General features: G+C 40.6%; 1 protein-coding gene across 2 annotated transcripts in view; it reads right to left on the bottom strand.

Annotated features, from left to right (window-relative positions):
* Nucleotides 1-24,533, bottom strand: part of LOC139763197 (chondroitin sulfate N-acetylgalactosaminyltransferase 2-like) — an 88,149-nt gene that overhangs the window by 40,918 nt on the left and 22,698 nt on the right. For both annotated transcript variants that reach the window (XR_011716061.1, XM_071688936.1), the window contains exon 2: nt 5,933-6,475. Coding sequence is in view for 1 of the 2 variants with exons in the window: in XM_071688936.1 (XP_071545037.1) it covers nt 5,933-6,074 (142 nt within the window). In the remaining variant the exon portion in view is untranslated. The remainder of the gene's footprint in view (nt 1-5,932; nt 6,476-24,533) is intronic.

Below are 24,533 nucleotides of genomic sequence, written 5' to 3'. Positions count from 1 at the left end.
TTCTAGTCTCTCTCCATTAAACATGAAAATTCTGTTTTTCACAGTTCTTGACTGGAATTTAGTTTTGATACCATCTTATCACCAAACCCATATGTATACACAATAGTTCAAGTTCAACAAGTGCCTTATTCATTATATCTTCATGAACACATTGTAATGAAATATCATCTGCATAATTCATACTTGTGTACCTACTGGAAATCTGTTAGCTTATCTGATTAATCAAAACATTGAAAAGCATGGGACTTAAAATTTCCCCTTTGTGGAGTACCCAGCTCAAGACTCCTATCTTCAGATTTAAAACTCTGAAACCAAACTACTGCTCTTCTCTCCAAAAAATGATCACCAATCCATTTTAGTAAATGCACTTTGACTCTTTTATTTATCAACTCTTCAAGTATTATAGCTTTGTTTGCTTTACTAAAAGCACCTTTTAATTTAACAAAAACTATATAATTAATGTTAGCATTACTCAAACTCTTTTTAACACAATCAGTTGTACTTCTGCCTTTGATAAACCTTAATAAATTATCAGACATGAGGTTACCTAATTCATAAATTAACCTATTCGAGGTAATCATTTCCATTATTTTATATAAACAGGTTGTTAAAGGTTATGGGTCTGTAATCTTTATCGACTTTGGGAATTGGTTGAATAAGGCCAATATAGGACTATTCTCCATTGCAATTAGATAATTCAATATACCATAGGTCAACCTATCTTCCCTAGGAGCTGTTGATCTTACCTTTTTTTATAACATTCAATAATTCATTTTCAGTAATTGGTACACATGTATCATTCAAATTTTTCTGAGTATCAAAAAACTGCCTTCTTTTAGTGGCAATTTTCTCAATTAATCCTGCATTTTACCTTGTAAACTTTCAAAGCTGGAAGCATGAGCCTATTTATTGATAAGTTCATCAGCTTTAGCTTTTGGATCCACACACATCAAATTCTTTGATTTTGAAAAACTTTCTAGAAATCATTTCAATATTTTTTCCTGCTTGTTGTCTTACCTCTGTTGTACATTCAGCAATCTGAGTCATGGTTATCCTGTTTCTAGTATCATATGGATTTTTATTCCATCGACTCTGCTTTTCCTAGCAATGTGTTCCAACACTTAACTAGCTTATCAGAGGTGTAAGTTGGCTTATGGCTCCTGCCTTCATTAGTTGGCTGATCTTTAGTCTTATTCAAAATGCCATCAATGACTTTCAACAAGTTCTTATCGAACTGGCTCTCATCTTTGGCAATATTTATAATCTTTATACCACTTACCAACTCTGCTTACCATACACCTATGCTCATCATTCTTTGATTTATACCTTAACAGCTGGAAAACAAATCTTATATAAACCTAAAGTTACCTTTATGGCAAAATGATCACTCAGCAGTTCATATATCTACATTTGCTTGAAATTCATCCATATTGAAAAGAATGGCATAATCCACCCTCTCCCCTCTAACATGAGTTGGTATACCATTACCTAATGATCTTATATTCCCTAAGGTAGCAAGTATGTCTTACAATACATGGCCATTAAGGTTCTGACTCCCAAAAGAACTACAAAGTCCCTTATGTCGGGCATTCAAGTCTCTGACATTTTCAGTGAATAAAGTCTGGGAAGTCACTATTCACATGGATGTATATGTTGACAATGCATATCACAAGATCTTTAGCATATCTACGCTCAACATTTCTGTATCATGAACCATATAGGGTGAAAATAAAGTGGAAGGAATGCTACCCTTAACATAATCAACCAAACCTCGTGAACTTATATTTAGATCAGCTGATAATCAAAATGCTGATATCCTTGTAACTTTAAGGAATCTGTATTTACACAAACTTCCTGCAATGCCATTACAGGTTGAGTACACCTTATCCGAAATCCCTGGGACCACAAGTGTTTCGGAGTTTGGAGTATTTGCATACACGAGATATTTGGAAAACAGGATAGCATGGAAAAAATGCTGAGTCCAGCATTCGGTGGGAATGTGTTCCCAGGAAAGTGACGGTCACCCGGTCGGACGCCTTGGCGTGTCGTTCTGATTGGATTGTTTGTCCTGCTGCCTCCACTTGTTCACAGCGATTTCCTCTGCTTGACATGACCAGCAGATGAACCCAGACCTTGTGTTAACGTTGTACTTAATCTCTTCCTTTAGATAAACTTTCACACCATCACTAAACGGTTTGTCACTTGCCTTGGCGTCGACCATTCAGTGATGATGTGAAAGCTTACCTTGAGAAAGGGATTAAGAACACAAGGGTTGGGTTCATCAGCTGGTCACGTCAAGCAGAAGAGATCGCTGTGAACAGTTGGAGGCAGGAGGACAAGTGATCCAATCAGAGAGAGACATGCCAAGGTGTCCGACCGGATGACCACCACTTTGCTGAGGAAAATGGTCCCGCCAATGATGGAATCAGTATCTCCTGAGGTAGATCGTTGAACGGTTGAAACGTTGAGGTATGTCTCAGCGATAAGCCATTTGTTTCCATACCATCCTGTTTTCCACATTTGCCAAGAAGGATAATGAATAATGAGATACCTTGGGAATGGGACCTTTTGTCATGATGGATAACAGATAATGAGATATCTTGGGAATGGGACTTAAGTCTAAACACAAGAACCCATTTGTTTCACATACAATTAATATACACAGCCTGAAGGTAATGTATACAATATCTTTAATAATCTTGCGCGTGACACAAAGTTTGTGCAACACTGAACTACCAGAAAGTTAAGGTGTCACAACCTCAGCTGCCCATGTTGACAACCTGTGGCTCCATAACAGAAAGCTTATCTGGCCGTTCTGTATCGCTTCCCACTAGACTTCGTTGCCACACGCTTTCTTGTCGAAACCCTCGCTCATAACCTACAGGTTCACTTGTCCTAGTTCCAGCACTTATCTGCTGACCTGCCTGCTTGTGGTGTTTTGTTTGAAGCCTCTTCTCACATAACCATGAAATTGCATTATGATTCTCACCCCAAATACAAAATTTAGGTGCACCCTTAATCTTTCCTTTGAACTTACCAATTCATATACATCTTTGAATAGACTTTTTACCAGAAAATCTACAGCGGTAATCATTAGGACATTTGTACCGCATGTGACCCCATTTACTGCATTTGTAACAGATCACAGGAGATGCATGTATATAGCAACAGATCTGTATCAATATAGAGAACAAATACTTTCTCTGGGACCGGGACTTTTTCAAAGCAATCAGCTGTGGTTTAGGTTCAGCTCTATCTTCAAGTTTAACTTAACGTCTTTTGACCTAAACAAATATGTTATATAATGGAACATCAAACACTGAAATCTTAGTAATAACACATTCAAAACCAGTAAGTTAGAAATGTTGAGTCACACATGGTCTACATTTTTCTTCCTTGAACAAAACCTCAAACTCCCTGTGGCACTTACAGAATCGTAATGTCCACTGTAGCTTCTGGTGAAAATCCAAATCTACCGTACTGGGGAAATAGAGCCTCTGCCTTCCCAAAGTTTGTGTATCTGGCCCTCCACCTCCAGAGTCGGCTCCCTCCACTTCCTCGTCATCACTTACTCAAGCGAGACTGATGAGAAAACCTCAACTTTTTATCAGTATTCTTCTTCCTTTTTACTTGTTATTTTCACCATCAGTGTTCATCACCTCAGTACCATCTCAAACTTCGTTTATGCAGCCTGTTGTTGTCGATTCCTAATTGCATTCCTTTTACTCTCTTCTTGGTCAGCGTTCCTCTTCTTATCAGTCTTGACCTCATCATTATCACTTTCTTCACTTTGTCTTGCTATATCATGGTTCCTCTTCTCTTTCTTACTGATGACCTCTTGAAATTCATCTTTTCCTTTCCACTGTTCCTGGCTTTTGATCGTTCACTTCCTAATCACTACTGAACAGCTAGCTGCAGGTCTTCCTCCAGTCCGTTCATATGAGAAGTGTTGTCTCCTTCAGCCATAAGACTTATGCATTTTTCCCTCTCCTCCTGCCCCGGTCATTGTGCAAAGCTTTGACAGCACGCCAGTTGAGACTTGGCAGACCTTGTTAACAATAACGATCCTTACGAAATCTTAGACCGGACTGAACTGTGTGAACACCGTGAAGATACCTTACCACTATTGGCCAGTCATTAACATCCGACCTCGTCAACTGACGGTCAATAACAGTAACAATTACGGTGAAAAACATGAACGTACTACAAAAAGTGTGACTGTCAAGAGGAAAAAATCTTAAAAAAGAAGTAAAGACCACAGAAACCAAACAACGGCCGTTGGCAAGTCACGAGGGCAACCGTGATGTTCACTATTGCTCGACCAGTCGTTGATGCCATGTGAACTGGCAAGTCCGTTACGTGAACGTCCCATTATGGATTCGTGCTACTTTGTGACAATGGTGAACAATGACAGAGCATATATATATATATATATATATATATATATATATATATATATATATATATATATAACCTTAAACTGTAAAATCAACAAACATAAAAATGCTTCCCAGTAAGAAATTAACAATGCCTTATGAATGATTCGTTTACACTGCTAGTGCTCCCATTTAAGGTCGATATATAATAAATGTATGCAAATTCCTAGGCTTATTGACTATCGAGTGTTTTGTGGTCACCTTGCTAAGACTACTAGTACGTACACGTCCAACATACTTCACATAAGTACAGCACTTGGGTGTTATACCGAGAGCGGCAACTCGTACGATGTGTACCTTCCCTCCTCGGAGAATCAACTGGGAAATAGTCATTCCAACAATCATACTGTTTCGAGTGTGCTGGTACTTGTTTCACTATATAGACTACCAGATATGCAGTTAACTGTTAGAGGTGTTATCCATTTCTTCACTGAAAGTTCCTGACGGATTATTAGAGTCCTTTTCATAGTTATTGACAGCTGGCTATACTGCAGAAAATCAGATTTCTGTTGCAATAATAAAAGGAAGGGTTCCTAGAGGATCGCCGTAGGACATACTACTCAATGAACTGGAACCTATAATTAGCATCATAAGTACCAAGATATCAACTGTCGTACATGTGCCAAATGCTTACTGCCTAAAAGTTGGGATAGGGACATTTACAATAATTTCCCAAACCATGTAACTGCCTTCACTATGAATTCTAACTCATTAAGAAAAAATCGACAAGACACTAAACTTGAAAAAAGGGCCATCCATAAACTTCCAAACCCTCGCATTTGCTTTGGTTCCATTGAGTTTCTAAAGAAGTAAGGCATGAAACTATCTTCGGTTGTACCCCTGGCAGAGTGTCGGTTGTGTCTGCTGCACACTTCCTGAGCTATACTAAACAATAGTCTACACTGCTTGAGACATGTCACTCAAGGTCCATTATTCCCTCCGTGGCGTCTTATCACCGACACTCGTAATTACGACGCTGATATGAACAAATGAACCACCGTCTCGTCTCGGTGGTGGAGGCACAGAGATGTGTTGAAGAGGCATACACAGTGACGAAGGAAACTACAGTCTTGGATTACAGTGGGATTTACTTAACGGGTAGATTATGAAATATTTGCCTAAAGTGTGATACGAGATTTCAAAAATGCTCGCAGGACACTGGCTGATGATCTATGATCTAGGTAAAGTTTCCATGTCATTAGCCATTATCTGACAACAAATCTATAAAATGATATCACGGGTAAGCTGACCTTCAACATCCTGTCATGAAATTAAGTTCAACAGTGAACTTATACTTGTTAACAAACAGTTTCCTAGATGTAGAAATATATCGTGTCACTCCTTCCTTCCTCTAACAAAATTATACACTATGACCCCTAAAGGAAACTAAACATCTACTGGGGTAGAGGGGAACGTCTTATCTATGAATATCAGAACGTTATTTCCACCCCCGTCTTTTTTTTTTTATTACACACACACACACACACAGTACTCACGTGGCCATGTCCCCGTCGCGACGAACAGGAAGCAGAAGAATGAAGCTAGAGCAACGATGCAACAGGGTCCTTTCCTCATCTTGCTCATCATCACCTGCAGTCTCGCCACCCCCTGATACTGATGATGGGTCTCTCTGCCCATCACAGCACCATGCAGGTCTCAAGTCTGATGAGATCACTGACTGGGGCTCCTAAGCCCACATACGGTGCCACTCCCAGAGAATGTTCGGATTCGTAGGAGAAATAGGGCACTAACCAGGCCTTAAAATGTCACATGGGCATTGATTGAGTCACAGCCCATTTGGGTGACCGATCAGGCCACCCTGCAGGCTTGAAGGACAATCAGGACATCTATTAAGGGCTTGAAATTAATTCAGGGCAACGATGGAAACCTTCAGGTCCCTAGCTTCAACCGCGGTACCAAGGATGACCGCTACTGACGATGTTTGAGTCAGGTAATCCGAGAGGTCTCACAGAAAAAAATCGTGGGAGAACATGGCGTCGTCTAGTCATCGGCGAGTTTCTCTTGAAAAGGATGTAGCACTGTGTGAAAAGAAGAAAAAAAATGTTAAGATAAACATGATACAATTCTGGAAAATTATGGTGTAATAATTACTGTAAACTTAATAAATGACACCACTTATTCTTATAAAGTAAGACCATCGTATTCATAAATCCTTATCAGACTTTCTATGCTGCATAAGAATCAAATTAATTTCCTGATATATTTTGTTTCACAATCTCTCTACTAATATTAGCTCTGACTTGTCCCTGAACATGAAGAGTGAATATCTTTCCCGGGGCTAACCTTCTTCCATGCGGCTCATTACCAACAATACATTTTCCGGTTTGCAGGGTCTTTTCGACCACCATTCACTCTAATAAACGAATACTTGTATAAGAAGTTACACAATACGACAAACCACTGAATTCGGAGTCAAATCCGGGCTTGCTCTTAAGATTGTAACAGTTCTTTTTCAACTGATAGAAAGGCTCAGATTTGCAATCTTTCTTGATCAAGCTTGTTCTTGCATGTTTTAAACCACTCTGGAATCGTTAAAATCCCGTGAATCCTTTCCAAATCATTCAGCTTTACAAAGCTCCACTAACAATGCATATATACGCAGAACCAAGCTCACATTGTCAATGCATTTTCAATGTGAGGGTAAGAATCTTGTTAAGTGTAAAACTTCATCGTAGCTCAATCGACCGTAAACTGAATTTCTCAAGTCATGCTGGTAATCGCCTTCAGACAAAAATATTTCATGAAAAAAAGCAAAAATGAAAGAAATTTTTGTAGCATAATAATGACGTTATGCTACTATACTTAAAACTGTAAAATAGCATAATAATGACGTTATGCTACTATACTCAAAACTGTGAAATAAATAAATAATTCTTTTTAAATAGCTACTTATTATTTGTCTTTATGTATGGCACCACCACCAACAACAACACACACATACACACACACACACATATATATATGTGTGTGTGTGTGTGTGTGTGTGTGTGTGTGTGTGTTCTAGAGCGCTGAAGAATGTGTGGAAGGCGAGAACGTTATCTCGGACAGCAAAAATGGGTATGTTTGAAGGAATAGTGGTTCCAACAATGTTATATGGTTGTGAGGCATGGGCTATAGATAAGGTTGTGCGGAGGAGGGTGGATGTGTTGGAAATGAGATGTTTGATGACAATATGTGGTGAGGTATGGTTTGATCGAGTAATTAATGAAAGGGTAAGAGGGATGTGTGGTAATAAAAAGTGTGGTTGAGAGAGAATAGGGTGTACTGAAATGGTTTGGACGTATGGAGAGAATGAGTGAGGAAATATTGACAAAGAGGATGCAAGTGTCAGAGGTGAAGGGAACGAGAAGTGGAAGACCAAGTTGGAGGTGGAAGGATGGAGTGAAAAAGACTTTGAGCGATCGGGGCCTGAACATACAGGAGGGTGAAAGGCATGCAAGGAATAGAGTGAAATGGAACGATGTAGTATACCTGGGTGGACGTGCTGTCAGTGGACTGAACCAGGGCATGTGAAGCGTCTGTGGTAAACCATGGAAAGTTTTGTGGGGCCTGGTTGTGGAAAGGGAGCTGTGGTTTCGGTGCATTACATATGACAGCTAGAGACTGAGTGTGAACGAATGTGGCCTTTGTTGTCTTAACCTAGCACTACCTCGCGCGCACGTGGGGGAGGGGGGTGCCATTTCATGTGTGGCGGGGAGGCGGCGAAGTGGATGAAAGAGCAGGTATGAATATGTACATATACATTGAAATGTATAGGTATGTATATGTGCATGTGTGGGCGTCTATGTGTATACATGTGTATGTGGGTGGGTTGGGCCGTTTTTTCGTGTTTCCTTGCGCTTCCTCGCTACCATGGGAGACAGCGACAAAGTATAATATATATATATATATATATATATATATATATATATATATATATATATATATATATATATATATATATATATGCTTCGTTTTTACCTTTATATATTTGTGCACACACACACTCCACAGCCTATGCCAGGTAGCAATCTATCGACCGGCCCTGAAGAGAGTATGAACACCATGGTTGGCTGTAGGACGACTACCATACCGAAGATTCGAAGCCATACAATTTCGACCTTTTGCTGGCCCGTGCTGACTCAAGGTCAGCAACTCTAACCATTACACCACGGTGGCCAGTGAGATAGCATGGTCATGTATGAGTGTCATTTTGGAGTGAACAGAGATTATACGAGAAGTAAGCATGGATTTTGCATTTTCGGTAAGGGGAGTCTTGTGATCATATTGAATCAGTATTTATAGCGTTAGTGTTACTGGTACTAGCGTTACTAGCACACGCTTGAAGAGCATATTGTAACTGCTGTCTTTTCCCTACTCTGCGAGGTAGCATTTGGACCAGATGACTGGAGTTGAGGAAAATTTCTCGTTTGGTTCTTTCATTCGCTCGCTTTTAGAAACTTGGAACATGAGGGGAGGATTCAAGGGATAACAGCTATACTTCTGGACTTGATTCTAGTTGAAAAATAGTTTTGCCCCTTCACGGCCCTTTCTCAGTAAGTCCTGAGAGAGAGAGAGAGAGAGAGAGAGAGAGAGAGAGAGAGAGAGAGAGAGAGAGAGAGAGAGAGAGAGAGAGAGAGAGAGAGCGTGTGTGTGTGCAAATACTGTAGTAACCTTTAACCTTTCAAATCACTTGGGCAATCGCAAGTGACCGTGAGCCGTTGTGTACCTGACCTGACTGAAGAGGGTACAGTGACACTGGATGCAAAGAGAGGGGAGGAATGAGGGAACACGATGAAAACTTGCTTTACAGTAAGCGCGGTGGCCACACCGAATGAGAGGGGAGGTTTGTCTGTCGCCCTGTTCACTAGGGCAGCCTCACCCTCCACGCTCGTCGGTAAGCGATGTAGCACGTTCCAAAACGTCGCGCACTGCCGAAGCGACATCCCAAGGCATTTTCATCATTGGAGCGGTTGGGTTCTGGTTATTATGTTTACCGAACAAATTATTGTAGGTGTGTACCACAGGAGAGCTGTGTGGGATTCAACTGATCCACTCCACAAAAATACTGGTGTTGAAAAGACACTGAGAAGATTGTTGGTAAACACATAATAAATTCACTAAGTTTATCTCTCCTTATCAAAAGCATGAGCCCAAGGTCTTCACAGGCACATGATTTAGTTTCAGATGGGTATTTTCAAGTAGGAAAAATTTTCTTGATCACTTGGACAATGATATGTCTGCACCGATGTGAAACAGCTTCTAACTGGCGCGCGCGAGGTTGCCACTATTTGGACAGACATCGCTTAACGTTACCTTCCCGCTCGTGTCTGGTGTGGCCGTACCATGGTTCTCTCTTCCTTTGTCTGTCAACCTTGTTGAGGCAATGGTTACAACGTATCAACCTTATTACAAATCACTGTTTTCAAGGAGAAAAGTCATTTGATAAAATGAAATCCGATGAGCGGCTTATGGAACCATAATCGACATATCATTTGCTCAACATCGCGTACATTATCAGAATGGTTTACGATAAATGGAAAATCTATCTTCCAAATATAAACAAGCGAGTTCCTTCACGGTTGATGAGACTGCAGACATAGCAAATCTCCCCGTTATTATTTTGTACAAGGTGGTTCGTGAAGAAAGGTAGGCGGTTGCACAAGAGGGATAGTGAAGTTTTGTACTGGAAGAGTGAGTTAAACAGTAGATATAAGAATGATGCGTAGGTTTTGTTTTGTACTTAGGAAAGAAGTCTGGAAATGTGTTTTTGGTGACTTAATCATATACCCTTAGCAATTAGCAGGCTGGGCCTTTTTTTTTTTTTTAAGCTAAGGGAAGGGGAAGTGTAGTAGTTAAGTTAAACTAAGCCTTGTTCATTGCGTCTTGCAACTTCCGATTCCGCTTGTGAAACCTTGTAGAGCACATCCTACCTCAACTCCCTCCTCAAATGACCGTTCCACTTCAATTGGCTTTTCTTCATAAAGAGAAAACAATTTCCAATTCTTAATCATTACTCATGCCGTCCGTGTCTCCCACATCGGTCTCAACTCCCAGGTCTCTCCTGCCTGTAATTTTCTTCAGGTTTTGATCCATGCCTCCACACTTAAGAGTCAACACCAGTTGGAGAATGAACGTGTATAAAAGAGCTTTTACCCCCTTCTCGGGATAAACAAGTGTCTACAGTATATATACACCTTCATTCATCCAGGCCCTGCAGACCTTTCCATGGTGTACCCCAGATGTTTCACATCCCCTTGTTCGGTCCACTGATAGCACGTCGACATCGGTATACATCGTTCCAATTCACTCTGTTCCTTGCACGCCTCTCACCCTCCTGTATCTTTTTCACTCCATCCTTCCACCTCCAATTTGGTCTCCCGTTTCTCCTTGTTCCCTCTACCTCTGACACATATCCTCTTTGTCAATTCTTACTCACTCATTCTTTCCATATGTCAAAACCATTTTAACACACCCTCTTCTCTCTCATCCACTCTTTTTTATTTCCACATATCTATCTTACCATTTCATTACTTATTCGATCAAATCACCTCACACCACATACTGTCCTCAAACACTTCATTTCCAACACATCCACCCTACCTCGCACAACCTTATCTATAGCACATGCCTCGCAACCATATGACCTTGTCGGAACTACTATCCCTTCAAATATACCCATTTTTGCTCTCCGAGACGTTCTCTCCTTCCACACATTCTTCATCGCTCCCAGAACCTTCGCCCCCTCCCCAACCCTGTGACTCACTTCCGCTTCCATCTGCTGCTGCTAAGTCCACTCAGACATCTAAAACACTTCGCTTTCTCCAATCTTTCTCCATTCAAACTTACATCCCAATTAATTGTCCCTCAACCCTACTGAACCTAATAACCTTGCTCTTATTCACATTTACTCTCAACTTTCTCCTTTCGCACACTTTTCCAAACTCAGTCACCAACATCTGCAGTTTCTCACATGAGTTAGCCACTAGAGCTGTATCACTGGCGAATAACAACTGACTCACTTCCCAGGCCCTCTCATCTCCAACAGACTGCATACTCGCCCCTCTCCAAAACTTACCTCCCACATCATATACTTTTAAAACCTCCCACAAAGCATCTCTATCAACCCTATCACATGCCTTCTCCATATCCATAAATGCTACATACAAATCCATCTGTTTTTCTAAGTATTTCCCATATACATTTTTCAAGGAACTTATGCCTCTGTAGTTTGAACACTCACCTTTATCCCCTTTGCCTTTCTACAATGGCATCATGCATACATTCCGCCAATCCTCAGTCACTTCACCATGGTCCATACATACACTGAATATCTTTACCAACCAATCAACGTCACCCACTTTTTCATAAATTCCACTGAAATACCATCCAAACCCGCTGCCTTGCCGGATTTCATCTTCCGCAAAGCTTCTACCTCCTCTCTCTTTACTAAACCATTCTCCCAGACCCTCTCACTTCGCACACCACCCCGATCGAAACACCCTAAATCTGCCACTGTATCATCAAAAACATTCAACAAACCTTCAAAATACTCACTCCATCTCCTCACTTCATCACCACCTGTTATTACTTCCCCAAAGGTTGAAAAAGAGGGTAAATGAGAGTTGGGGTGAGAGTATCATTAAATTTTAGGGAGAATGAAAAGATGCTTTGGGAAGAGGAAAATAACGTGCGGAAGACAAGAGAACATAAGGGAACATCGGTGAACGTTGCTACAGAGGAAGTAATAACAGGTAGTGATGAAGTGAATATTTTGAAGGTTGCTGAATGTGTCTGATGATAGAGTTGCAGATGTAGGGTGTTTTTTTGGTGTGGTGCGGTGCGAAGTGAGAGGGTCAAGGGAAATGGTTTGTTAAGGAGAAGAGGTAGTGAAAGCTTTGTGGAAGAAATCCGACAAGGCGGCAGGCTTGGATGGCATTTTAGTAGAGTTTATTAAGAAAGGAGGTGACTGCGTTGTTGAGTGGTTGGAAGGATATTCAATGTATGTATGAATCATAGTGAAGTGCCTGAGGATTGGCGGAATGCATGCACAGTGCCATTGTAGAAAGACAAAGGGGATAAAGGTGAGTGTTCAAACTACAGAGGCATAAGTTCCTTGAGTATTCCTGAGAAATTGTATGGGATGGTATTGATGAGAGGGCAAAGGTACATACAGAGAATCAGACTGGGGAAGAGCAGTGTGTTTTCAGAAGAGGTAGAGGATGTGAGGCTCAGGTGTTTGCTGTGAGGAATGAGAGAAATACTCAGAAAACAGATGGATTTGTATGTAGTATTTATGGATCTGAAGAAGGTATATGATAGGGTTGATAGAGATGCTTTGTGGTAGGTCTCTAGAGTGCATGGTGTGGAAGGTAAGCAACTGGAATCAGTGAAAAGTTTTTACCAAGGATGTAAAGCATGTGTACGAGCAGGAAGAGAGGAGAGTGATTGGTTCCATATGAAGATCGGTCTGCGGCTGGGGTGTGTGGTGTCCCCATAGTTGTCTAATATTTTTGTGGCTGGGTGGTTAGGGAGATTAATGCAAGTTTTATAGAGAAGGGCGTGTATGCAGTCCGTTGGGGATGAGAGGGCCTGGAAAGTGAGTCAGTTGTTCGCTGATGATACTGCTCTGGGGGCTGATTCAAGTGAGAAACTGCAGAAGTTGGTGATTGAGTTTGAAAAAGTGTGTGAAAGGAGAAAGTTGAGAGTAGATGTGAATAAGAGCAAGGTTATTAGGTTCAGTAGGGTTGAGGGACGAGTTAACTGGGATGAAGTTTGAATGGCGAGAGAGAGAGGAGAGAGAGAGAGAGAGAGAGAGAGAGAGAGAGAGAGAGAGAGAGAGAGAGAGAGAGTGAAGTGTTTTTTAAGATATCTGGGAGTGGACTTAGCAGGGGATGGAACCATGGAAGCGGAAGTGAGTCACAGGGAGCCATGAAGAATGTGTGGAAGAAGACAACGTATCTTGGAGCAGAAATTGATATGTTTGAAGGAATAGCAGTTCCAACAATATCATATGACTGCGAGGCATGGGATATAGATAGGGTTGTGCGGAGGGTGCATGTGTTGGAAATGTAATGTTTGAGGACAATATGTGGTGGGAGGTGGTTTGATCGAGTAAGTAATGAAAGGATAAGAGGGATGTGTAGTAATAAAAAGTGTTGTTGAGAGAGAAGAGGGTGTGTCGAAATGGTTTGGACATATGTAGAGAATGAGTGAGGAAAGATTGACAAAGAGGATATATGTGTCAGAGATAGAGGGAACAAGGAGAAGCAGGAGACCAAATTGGAGGTGAAAGGATGGAACGATGTGATATACCGGGGTCGACGTACTGTGAATGGACTGAACCACGACACGTGAAACGTCTGGGGTAAACCATGGAGGGGTCTGTGAGGCCTGCATGTGGATAGGGAGCTGTGGTTTCGGTGCCTTACAGATGACAGCTAGAGACAGTGTGAACGAATGTAGCCTTTTTGTCTGTTTTCCTGGCGCTACCTCACTGACGCGGGAAACGGTGTTCAAGTATGATATATATATATATATATATATATATATATATATATATATATATATATAAAATTATTTTTGTCCAATGAAATGTGAAACAAAAAAAATCTTAAGATTAAGGCTTAATAACTTCCATCATGGCAAGCGTATCTACTTTTACGCTCCTTCACGAGTCCCCTTTCCTCTGCCAGACGTGTCTAGTATTACCCCATATAATTCATTCATTCTCACCATTACATCTCACGTATAATGTTGATACTAAAATGACCACACAGTGCACATCAGAAAAGAGGATGAACTGTCACCTTGTCATATACCAAAGCAATAAGTCAGCCAGGAAATGCGCGCCAACTCCTGTGCCTTGTATAGCTGACCTCACTGTACATGGTTTGCGAGGCATACCACATTTCCGTTTGGAAAACTATCGGCTGATACGAAATTCATGGTGTTTGAAGTCGAACATATGTATAAAGTAAGTTTTCTGATGAGTTCGAAAGTGATCTAACCTAAAAATGAATTGATAAATCTACAGTATGATTATAAAACCTCACAAAATCTATAATTTACCCGGAATCCAACCGCATGCAAACAGTGTATGGTCCTTGGGGACGGTAAAATTATCTTTAATATAAGATTGCAATCGTAAGAATACGGTTATAAACTTAAAAGAACTGCAAATAACGTTACTTTACGGTTACCGATCGAGAAAACTAAATAGATTATAGCCTGTTTGATGCATCTCATAATGATGAAACTTATCAAAAGAACCTGTTCAATGCACCAGCTCTGTCTTAGTATTTACCGGAAAAACTATTGCAAAATCAAACATTAAATGAAAGATTTATCTCAAGTGATCATGACCATCTTTGGGTGGATAAAAGGCGCGTCATATGCCCAACTGGCATCTCCCGTCATTCTTAGGTTAGACAGCAGTTCTTTACAAATCTCGTTTTGGACTTAAATCCTACCTAAACTACCAGATACATTAAATCAAAGCTTACAGACACGAAAAAGGGATATTTTCACTGGATTCCAACACTGAAACTCAGACTAGAATATTCCAATATGGCCGTCATCGAAGTCTCAACTATATCTGAATATCTACTCACCGTTCACGGTAATGGATATCTGTATTCATCTTGTTCGGGACGGAAATAAAAACTCTTAGTGCTGCACCAAACATAAGTCTTCAATGTATCTAGATGGATCGAGCAGGCAAGCCGGTACGCGAGTTTAAACTTTGCAGTTTGTATGTCACGTTTGAATGGGCTGAATTCCAGCCTTCTTACTGAGGGGACTGAGTAGTAATCATCAGTATCAGCGGTCAAAGGTACATTTCTATACAAGTGTTTTTAAAATATCTTATTTATCCTATATTTATTTTAGTTGTCAAATCAGTCGTATTTGTCTCTAAATGGTAAGAAATATTTTTAAGACGACTATGTTGAAATCTAGTGTGTTCCAATAAGGTTTTTCCAAACCCAAGGAGGTATTTGTAAGCATATTCTAGTCAAAATTTGCAGCCACAGGTAGAAAATATTTTACAGCTTTGTTTGAAAAGTAAGAATGATTTAATAATTTTTTTAAGTGCTTCAGTATATCGATTTAAACGTTATTTTCTTATCTATTTGTTTTTATGAAGCTGTTGTGAGCACTGCCAACTTGTTTCAATTATACAGAAAACGTCAAGAACCCGAAAGAAGCGGGAAACCTGGGTTGAACAAGACTAACCAAATACCCATTTGACTGGTATTAGATTCTAGTTGGTTTACATCCCATAAGTTCGATGTGTTAGTGCTATAAACTATTCGTATTGTTCCCCAGTTGTTCTTGGAGACGTGATCCAGCGATCAGCAGTTTTGTACAGTCAGTTATCTAATAGCTGGCTTCGTCGAGAAAAAAAAAAGATGCATTCCATGAGTCTTCGGAGATTAAGCCATGAAGACCAGCTCATAAAAAGGTAAGATTTAAGCCCTTTAAGTTGTATCCCATGACGCAAGGTAAGACTGGTTGATTATTTACTCTTCACGTGATGTAATGTAGTTCTATGGCCTCATACTTGTTTCTTGGATGAAGTATCCTGAAATCTGTAGTTATCATTGTAAGTCTTAATTAGCCATACTTAATAAATTTGTCTTCAAAGTAGCTGTTTAGTGATCTTGATATTTTAGCGGGAAGGGTTGTTCAGTAAGAGGGTTTATGCTGCCTACATATATGGCTGTAGTTATTTTGCCGACGAGTCAGTATCGTCGGATCGGATAGTATTTTACCGACCAGTTTATTTTTTTATTCTAACTTTGTTACTTACTTATCGACTCTTCTTATAGTATAAACGGCTATGCAAATATCGAGAATTAAAAGATGTACCAATCCACGGAAGCGAGGAAACTAACATATCCATTGCCTTAAGTCTATTGAGGTAGCTGGGAGAGCTCATACCCGCCGCCATTTTGAAGCCCACTTCGTCAAAACCAATCAAGTCTTACCTAAGCCTCAATCGGAGGGGACTGTACGCCCCATCTCCCACGCCCTTAGCATACCTCAACATAATCCAAATCTGCCGTAACGTTGACTCATGGGTGACAGACGAACAAATAAGCAAATTTCGAAAACAACGATTACGTGCAGTATGAACTGTGAGATTGCTTACGCTCTTTGCTGGGTTTTCATCCTCATCGCTGTGCTGGTGAACTGGAAATACATTTGTTATCTTAGTTATATATAGTTAATATATATATATATATATATATATATATATATATATGCTTGTCATTTATTGCATGAGCAAGGTAGCGTCAAGAACAGATGACTGGGCCTTAGCGAAAAAAAATCCTCGGCCCCTTGCTCTGTTCGGTTCTTCTGGAAGAAGGATTTCCCGCCGCCCGCTCCCGCCCCTCTTAGTAACATTTCACAACGTGCAGGAAATACTAGGGTAGTGTTCTTTCTTCCCTATCCCAAGGATATATATATATATATATATATATATATATATATATATATATATATATATATATATACATATATATATATATATATATATATATATATATATATATATATATATATATATATATATTATCATTATTTTGCTTTGTCGCCGTCTCCCGCGTTTGCGAGGTAGCGCAAGGAAACAGACGAAAGAAATGGCCCAACCCACCCCTATACACATGTATATACATACACGTCCACACACGCAAATATACATACCCATACATCTCAATGTACATATATATATATACACACACAGACACATACACATATACACATGCACACAATTCACACTGTCTGCCTTTATTCATTCCCATCGCCACCTCGCCACACATGGACGAACATCCCCCTCCCCCCTCATGTGCGCAAGGTAGCGCTAGGAAAAAACAAAGGCCCCATTCGTTCACACTCAGTCTCCAGCTGTCATGCAATAATGCCCGAAACCACAGCTCCCCCTCCACATCCAGCCTCCCCCCCCCCCCCACACACATATATATTTTTTTTTTTTTTTTTTTTTTTTCATACTTTGTCGCTGTGTCCCGCGTTTGCGAGGTAGCGCAAGGAAACAGACGAAAGAAATGGCCCAACCCTCCCCATACACATGTACATACACACGTCCACACACGCAAATATACATACCTACACAGCTTTCCATGGTTTACCCCGGACGCTTCACATGCCTTGATTCAATCCACTGACAGCACGTCAACCCCTGTATACCACATCGCTCCAATTCACTCTATTCCTTGCCCTCCTTTCACCCTCCTGCATGTTCAGGCCCCGATCACACAAAATCCTTTTCACTCCATCTTTCCACCTCCAATTTGGTCTCCCTCTTCTCCTCGTTCCCTCCACCTCCGACACATATATCCTCTTGGTCAATCTTTCCTCACTCATTCTCTCCATGTGCCCAAACCATTTCAAAACACCCTCTTCTGCTCTCTCAACCACGCTCTTTTTATTTCCACACATCTCTCTTACCCTTACGTTACTTACTCGATCAAACCACCTCACACCACACATTGTCCTCAAACATCTCATTTCCAGCACATCCATCCTCCTGCGAACAACTCTATCCATAGCCCACGCCTCGCAACCATACAACATTGTTGGAACCACTATTCCTTCAAACATACCCATTTTTGCTTTCCGAGATAATGTTCTCGACTTCCACACATTTTTCAAGGCTCCCAAAATTTTCGCCCCCTCCCCCACCCTATGATCCACTTCCGCTTCCATGGTTCCATCCGCTGACAGATCCACTCCCAGATATCTAAAACACTTCACTTCCTCCAGTTTTTCTCCATTCAAACTCACCTCCCAATTGACTTGACCCTCAACCCTACTGTACCTAATAACCTTGCTCTTATTCACATTTACTCTTAACTTTCTTCTTCCACACACTTTACCAAACTCCGTCACCAGCTTCTGCAGTTTCTCATATATATATATATATATATATATATATATATATATATATATATATATATATATATATGGGATCTGGATGTATATAGAGAGACGTGGTGTCGGTGCATAACACATAACAGCTGGAGACTGAACGAATGTGGCCTTTTTGTCTTTTCCTGGCGCTACCTCGTGACGCAGGGGGTGGCAATGCTGTTTCCTGTGGGGCGGAGTGGCGCCGAAATGAATGAAGGCAAGCGAGTATGAATATGTACATGGTGTGTATATGTATATTATCTGTGTATGTATATTTATTTATCTATTTATATGTGCGTGTATGGTTTAAAGGGAGGATGCATATTGGGAAGATTAGATACTGAAATTCAAATAAGGTTTCATGAAATTCCTAAATTAGGTTTTATGATATTCCAATAACTATAGGAAATGACACCTACCAATTATCAGGCACGGCGAGACACGCATCTACATGCTGTCCACCCCAACGCTCGTTGCCAAGCCTATCTCATGAATTTCAGTAAGATACAAACCTTAGTTATTTTTTGTGCTTAGACGTGAAATTATTTGGAGATAACAAACTCATTATATGATTTTTTTTAAGGTACCACCAGTATGTATCTTTGATTCAGTCAAGAGTTCAGCGGAGAGGACCTAACATAACTTCTCAGTGTTCACACAGTAGCCATAGAAACTCGATCTTCCTGCATCTAGCTACGCTTGAGTTTTCTGGAAGGTGGTTTATGATTAGCATCGAAATGATATTGAGTTTGGCTTACATTTTTTTTTTTTTTTTTTAGATCGGGTTTAAAGCTGAGTGGACAAAATACATGACTATTCGTTGTCTGTGTGACGGGCATATTCTTCCATTGATAAACTTACGGTGTGACACCGGGTACTGTGTCCATCAAGGCGATAGTAATGAAACTTTGTCATATGAAGAATTATGTTGGCCGGTTGCTAATGAGAGCCATATCTTTGCATCCCCCTTATTCTTATGCCTCTGATGCAGAAGGCAATCAGTTATTTTATTGTAAAAATATTCAAGATATCGATAGTTGATGGTCATCATCTCAGCTAATACGATCATTTTCTTTTATTTCATTAAGATCAATTGAGCAAAGGTTACGACAGCGTTTTGTTTGTTGCTTTTATGCCTTTATCCAATTGAGGGGCAGTACCAATTGCCATGTTAGATTCTAAAATGAACAATGATAATTTCACAGTATGCATGTGACTGATTCTCTTGTTTCGTCTATTGTGAGTTACATCATATTCTGTATTTATCAAGCAGTTAGTTTAATCATACTAAGTATGGGAAGACAACCATTTTTTTTCATAAACAACTACATGAAATTACTCGCTCACTGACTACAGATTTCATTTTTTGGAATGGCAGGCAAATCTCGCTTACCCATGGCAGTTTGAAATGAAGCGATGGCCTGCAATAGTTGATTTATTGTTTCTTCCCCTTGCTGAAAAATGTCAGTCCCACAGTATTAAAAAAAAACATTACTCATTATAATCAAAACATTGAAGTATGTCTCGCTCGGTTGGAAGTGGTGTCCTTTGTCATGATAATTTTCCAATAAATGCTTCTGTTAATAATGCGACCCAGACCTTCAGCACCGGAACATTTAGTTTATGTACAAACAGTTTATCTGTCCGTCTGCTATTGACGTATTTCCAATTCTTGCTGTCCGCCAAATGTTTCATCCGAGAACGGTAACGATTTATGAATTTCTAGTGTTTCGATTTTACGGACATTCGTTTCCATGTCATTATTCTTTTTTGAAAGCTACAAATTAGTTAACAAAAAGAATTATGCTTGTATATGTAGAGCGAACGACAGAATAAAAAATATAAAAAACTGACTTGAACATCTTGTTATTAGACTGTTTAAACCAGTGATTATGATAAGTTTCACGTTAAACTATAATGATAAAGAAATTAGTAATCCGGGTAAGCACAAGTAGATGTTCATAAACCTGAAGAGAAGGGGAAGGTAATTTAGAGTTTGCTAAACCTGGCAAATTTCTTGTAGAACAGGAAAAGACGTTAACGCTGTAACTGAAACACCAACGTACCCAGAGTAACCGTTAAAAAGGGCTTCAGCGAGAAACTTGAAAGTACAATACACTACATCTCACGAGAGACGAAAGTTCTTAGGATCACTATGACTGGTAAAAGAGGTGTGCACTGGGGCAAGGTTACCGATGCAAGGCTGGTGAGGGATGTGTGTACTTGGTTGAGGAGAGCAGTAAGAATCACATGGGATAACAGAGTTGCTGGGAGGGATAGTGGGTGCAAACTAAGGGTCAGCTTTAAGGAAATCCACCTCTGCAGTAGCTGAAGACGTCTGGTTGGGGATCAGCGTGGGAGATGGTGCTAGTGGTGATGACACCTGTAGCAGAAGGACGTGTACCAGAACAAGTGTTATACATTAGACTGGTTGGAAGAGGACTGCAGGTTGATGCAAGTTAATAGCAGAGGTGGGAGTGGAAGGTGCGTTTCGTGAATAGGAAAGGGTTCCACTATATACGTGAGCCTCGTTATTGGCCTTATTTAGACAAGTAACGAGGTTCATGTATGTAATGAAATTCCCGAGTAAATGAGGATGTTGTTCTTTGGCGATGAGGATATGAATGGAGATCAGATGAGTGAGTGGGGTGAGAAGTATGAGTGGGTGCGTTTAGGCATGAAATTGTCTGTGATGTGGGTAACGTTTTCTGTAATACGGCGTATAAAGTAGTGCTGCTGCTTACAGCACAGACTTAGGCAGAGTTGGGACGCAAACTGCTCGAGGAGACAGACGATTTTGATGTGGATGTTAGAAATGTCGGTGGGAAAGAAAATGGAGGGAAATTATCAGTGAAAATGGAATCATGTAAGAACATTTATGGCGAAATTTACCGTTGGAATAGGTATAACCGGTAAGGAACTAGATAAGCACCAAACATGAAAACTTGGAAAATCAAGCAACAATATCAAAGTGGCAAGACTGATAAATTCTGCATTACTGAGGAAAAAGCACTTCAGGTTAGGCTGTAGAACGAATGTTAGAAGCAAACAAAAACAAAGCGATACGACGACAGAACAGCTTGTGCATAGGGAGCGTCCCATGGTGGTCAAGGGAGGGAGACGGTGCATTGAGGCCACTGACGACCTTGAAATGATGATAGAAAGTAGGAAGAAGCGAAGATGCGATAAGATGGAGAAAAGTAGATAGGTTAGAAGGAAGTATGGAGGCATGAGGGAAATAAGCAGTGGAAAGAATGACTTAAGAATGACCGCTGAATGTTAAGAAAGGGTAGAAATTCGAGAGAGAGAGAGAGAGAGAGAGAGAGAGAGAGAGAGAGAGAGAGAGAGAGAGAGAGAGAGAGAGAGAGAGAGAGAGAGATTTATATTCCACGAGTCTCGACAGCCGTTGTTTATGATCTCCGACAAGGTAACAGGTATACTTCTATAGCTCCTGTTTCTGCACTGAATGGCACGGTAAGTCGTACGCTTGGATTTATCGTGTTTATTATGTAGGTATAATGCCATTTCTTTGTACGTGAGCGCAAAGGTACGACCTTTGGGTAAGATGGCCATACCATCTTACCTAAAGGTCGTATCACTGCGCCCAAGGGTCGTTCCGTCGTGCTCAAGGGTCTTTCCGTCGTGCTCAAGGGTTGTTCCGTCGTGCTCAAAGGTCGTTCCGTCGTATGCAAGGGTCGCACCGTTTTGCTGACTGGCTGCACCCTCGTGGTCAAGGGTAGTTCCTTTTTGCTCAAAGATCGTACCATCTCGACCAAGGATCGTACCGATATGCTAACGGGTCGTATTTTCATGCTGAAGGATCGTAACGTCTTACGAAAGGGTCGTATCGTTATGCTGAAATACCGTACCGTCGTGGCTGAAGGTCATATCATGTTTGGAAGATTGTATCGTCGTGGCAATAGGGTCGTATAGTCTTGCTGTAGGATCGCAGCATCGTGCTGAACAGGTTGGTAACTCTGCAATGACCAGAGAGGCGTAGTCCACATTAGCATCAAGCTTCAGCTAGAGCTGTGGATGGCAATGCTCAAAATCGGATTGAATTTCGTTTACTAACACCGCATGAAATATGAAGCCCTTCTACAGCCGGTTGATTATCAAATATAATATGCTGGAGAAAGTTTGGCATTTTATTTCTCATTATTATATTTAACGTTTATCTTTTAAATTACCTTATCGTTTTGCAGCTTATATATCGAGTCAGAAAATAAGTTATTTTAGATTTTATCTTTAGGGCATGTTTTGTCACATTGAATCATATTCCTTTTGTCTCAAGTTATTAGATTTTGCACGAATGTAATCGATTTGGTAAACCATCCAGTTTTCGATTATGATTGGTAAAGCGAACCTCACCAGTAGCTTTGGCCGCAAACGAAATCTTTCCATTTTAGGAGGTTTGCACTTTTTCATTATAGGAGACATTGGTTTGTTGAGACAGAGAGAGAGAGAGAGAGAGAGAGAGAGAGAGAGAGAGAGAGAGAGAGAGAGAGAGAGAGAGAGAGAGAGAGAGAGAGAGAGAGAGATACCCTTCCCACAACGAGATTATGCTAACCGGATCATGGGGTTCCTAGCTCCTACCTACCAATAGATATGCCATATGGCAAGGCTGGCGCGTAGCGCTCACTACATGTACCGCCGTCACGCACATTGCGGAGTGTCGTCTGTCTATGATTCATCTGAAACAGGTTTTCGAAATTCATCTAATTTTCTCGTAAATGCGTCATAGATCACTTTTTGCAGGTTATTTGTTTAACTTGTTAGCACATTAGCGTGTCCATCGCAGCCACTGAGCTGTCACAGTTTATTGTTTAGTGTCTTGATATTTCCAAGGGGATTCATGTTTTAGTCCAGGTATGTTTTCTCTGTTGCCAAGCGTAGATTATCAAGAATCTTTTTTTTTTTCTAGCTAGGCTATAAGTTAGTTTTCTGTTAACCTTTTATGTTGAGCTTTATGTTCTATGTTCTAATCCCTTAGTATTACTCGTACAGTGTTTTCGAATTCTTCTCTTTTAATTTCATGTTGTCATGGTGACCACAAACGCTGCAGTAATCCATTGTCCTTCATATTTTTACAGCAAACATTTTCGTCATATATTTTCCGTCTTGTGAAAGTTTTCAATGTCATTCTTCACATTACCTAAGTCGCTAGTACCGTAATTATTTTTGATAACTAGCTCTGCATTATGTTGTTAGTTCACATGGATTGTTGTTTTGTTTGTTCAGTATGGGTAGACTGGTTTATGTTTTTGTTGTTAGTTCACTGGGGATTTACTGGTTTATATTGTCTGTTCATCATGGATTTACTGCTTTATGTTCGTTCACTGCGCTTTTCCTCAAAATAACTTCACTTGTTCTTGATTTATTGCTGACTTCGATTCCCTGTTTAATGTCGACTTATTTCTAAATCAAGATCACTTGGTACGCTTACTCCATTTATTCCATTCCAGTTTTTGCCAGTAGCTTTTGCACTTATGCATGAGAGAGAGAGAGAGAGAGAGAGAGAGAGAGAGAGAGAGAGAGAGAGAGAGAGAGAGAGAGAGAGAGAGAGAGAGAGAGAGAGAGAGAGAGAATTTCTATAAAATGATTTATCCCGAATTCTCTCCTTTTTTCACTTGCTGTATTTTTTTTTTTTTCAACTTGGCGAGATGCTAAATTCATTCTTCAGACGATGGTAGAAATGGGTGTGCCTGTAGCCTTCAACCCACTGAACCCCCTTTGTCTGGTAAAAATCCTGCGGAAATATTCCTCTAGAACTCCCAAACTCAAACCGGATATGCGAACACGCTACGGGACACTGCACCACCACCTCCATAGGCGGTGCTTAAGACTAGCACGGCTCAGGTTCCTCCAAAAAAAGAAAGAAAAAAGTGAGAAAGATGAACTTCCTACAGTAAGTAAGGTCGCTGTCTTTCATTGTGGGATCGTGGTGGGGAACGTATGTATTAAAACCGCTTGACTGTGAGACGCCGCTTGCCTGTGAGACGCCGCTTGCAGAACAACCCGCGTTGACATATTGATCGGATTATGCCGGTCTGACCCAGGCCGGTCACGTTGGACGGGGAGACTAACTGAGCGCCAGACTCCACCCAGCATTCTTTTTTGGGGGGGTGGGGGTGGGGAATCCGTACTACACTTCATCCACCC

Source organism: Panulirus ornatus, chromosome 46, assembly GCF_036320965.1.
Source record: "Panulirus ornatus isolate Po-2019 chromosome 46, ASM3632096v1, whole genome shotgun sequence".
Classification (NCBI taxonomy): Eukaryota; Metazoa; Arthropoda; class Malacostraca; order Decapoda; family Palinuridae; genus Panulirus; species Panulirus ornatus.
This window is presented reverse-complemented; position numbering and strand designations above follow the sequence as displayed.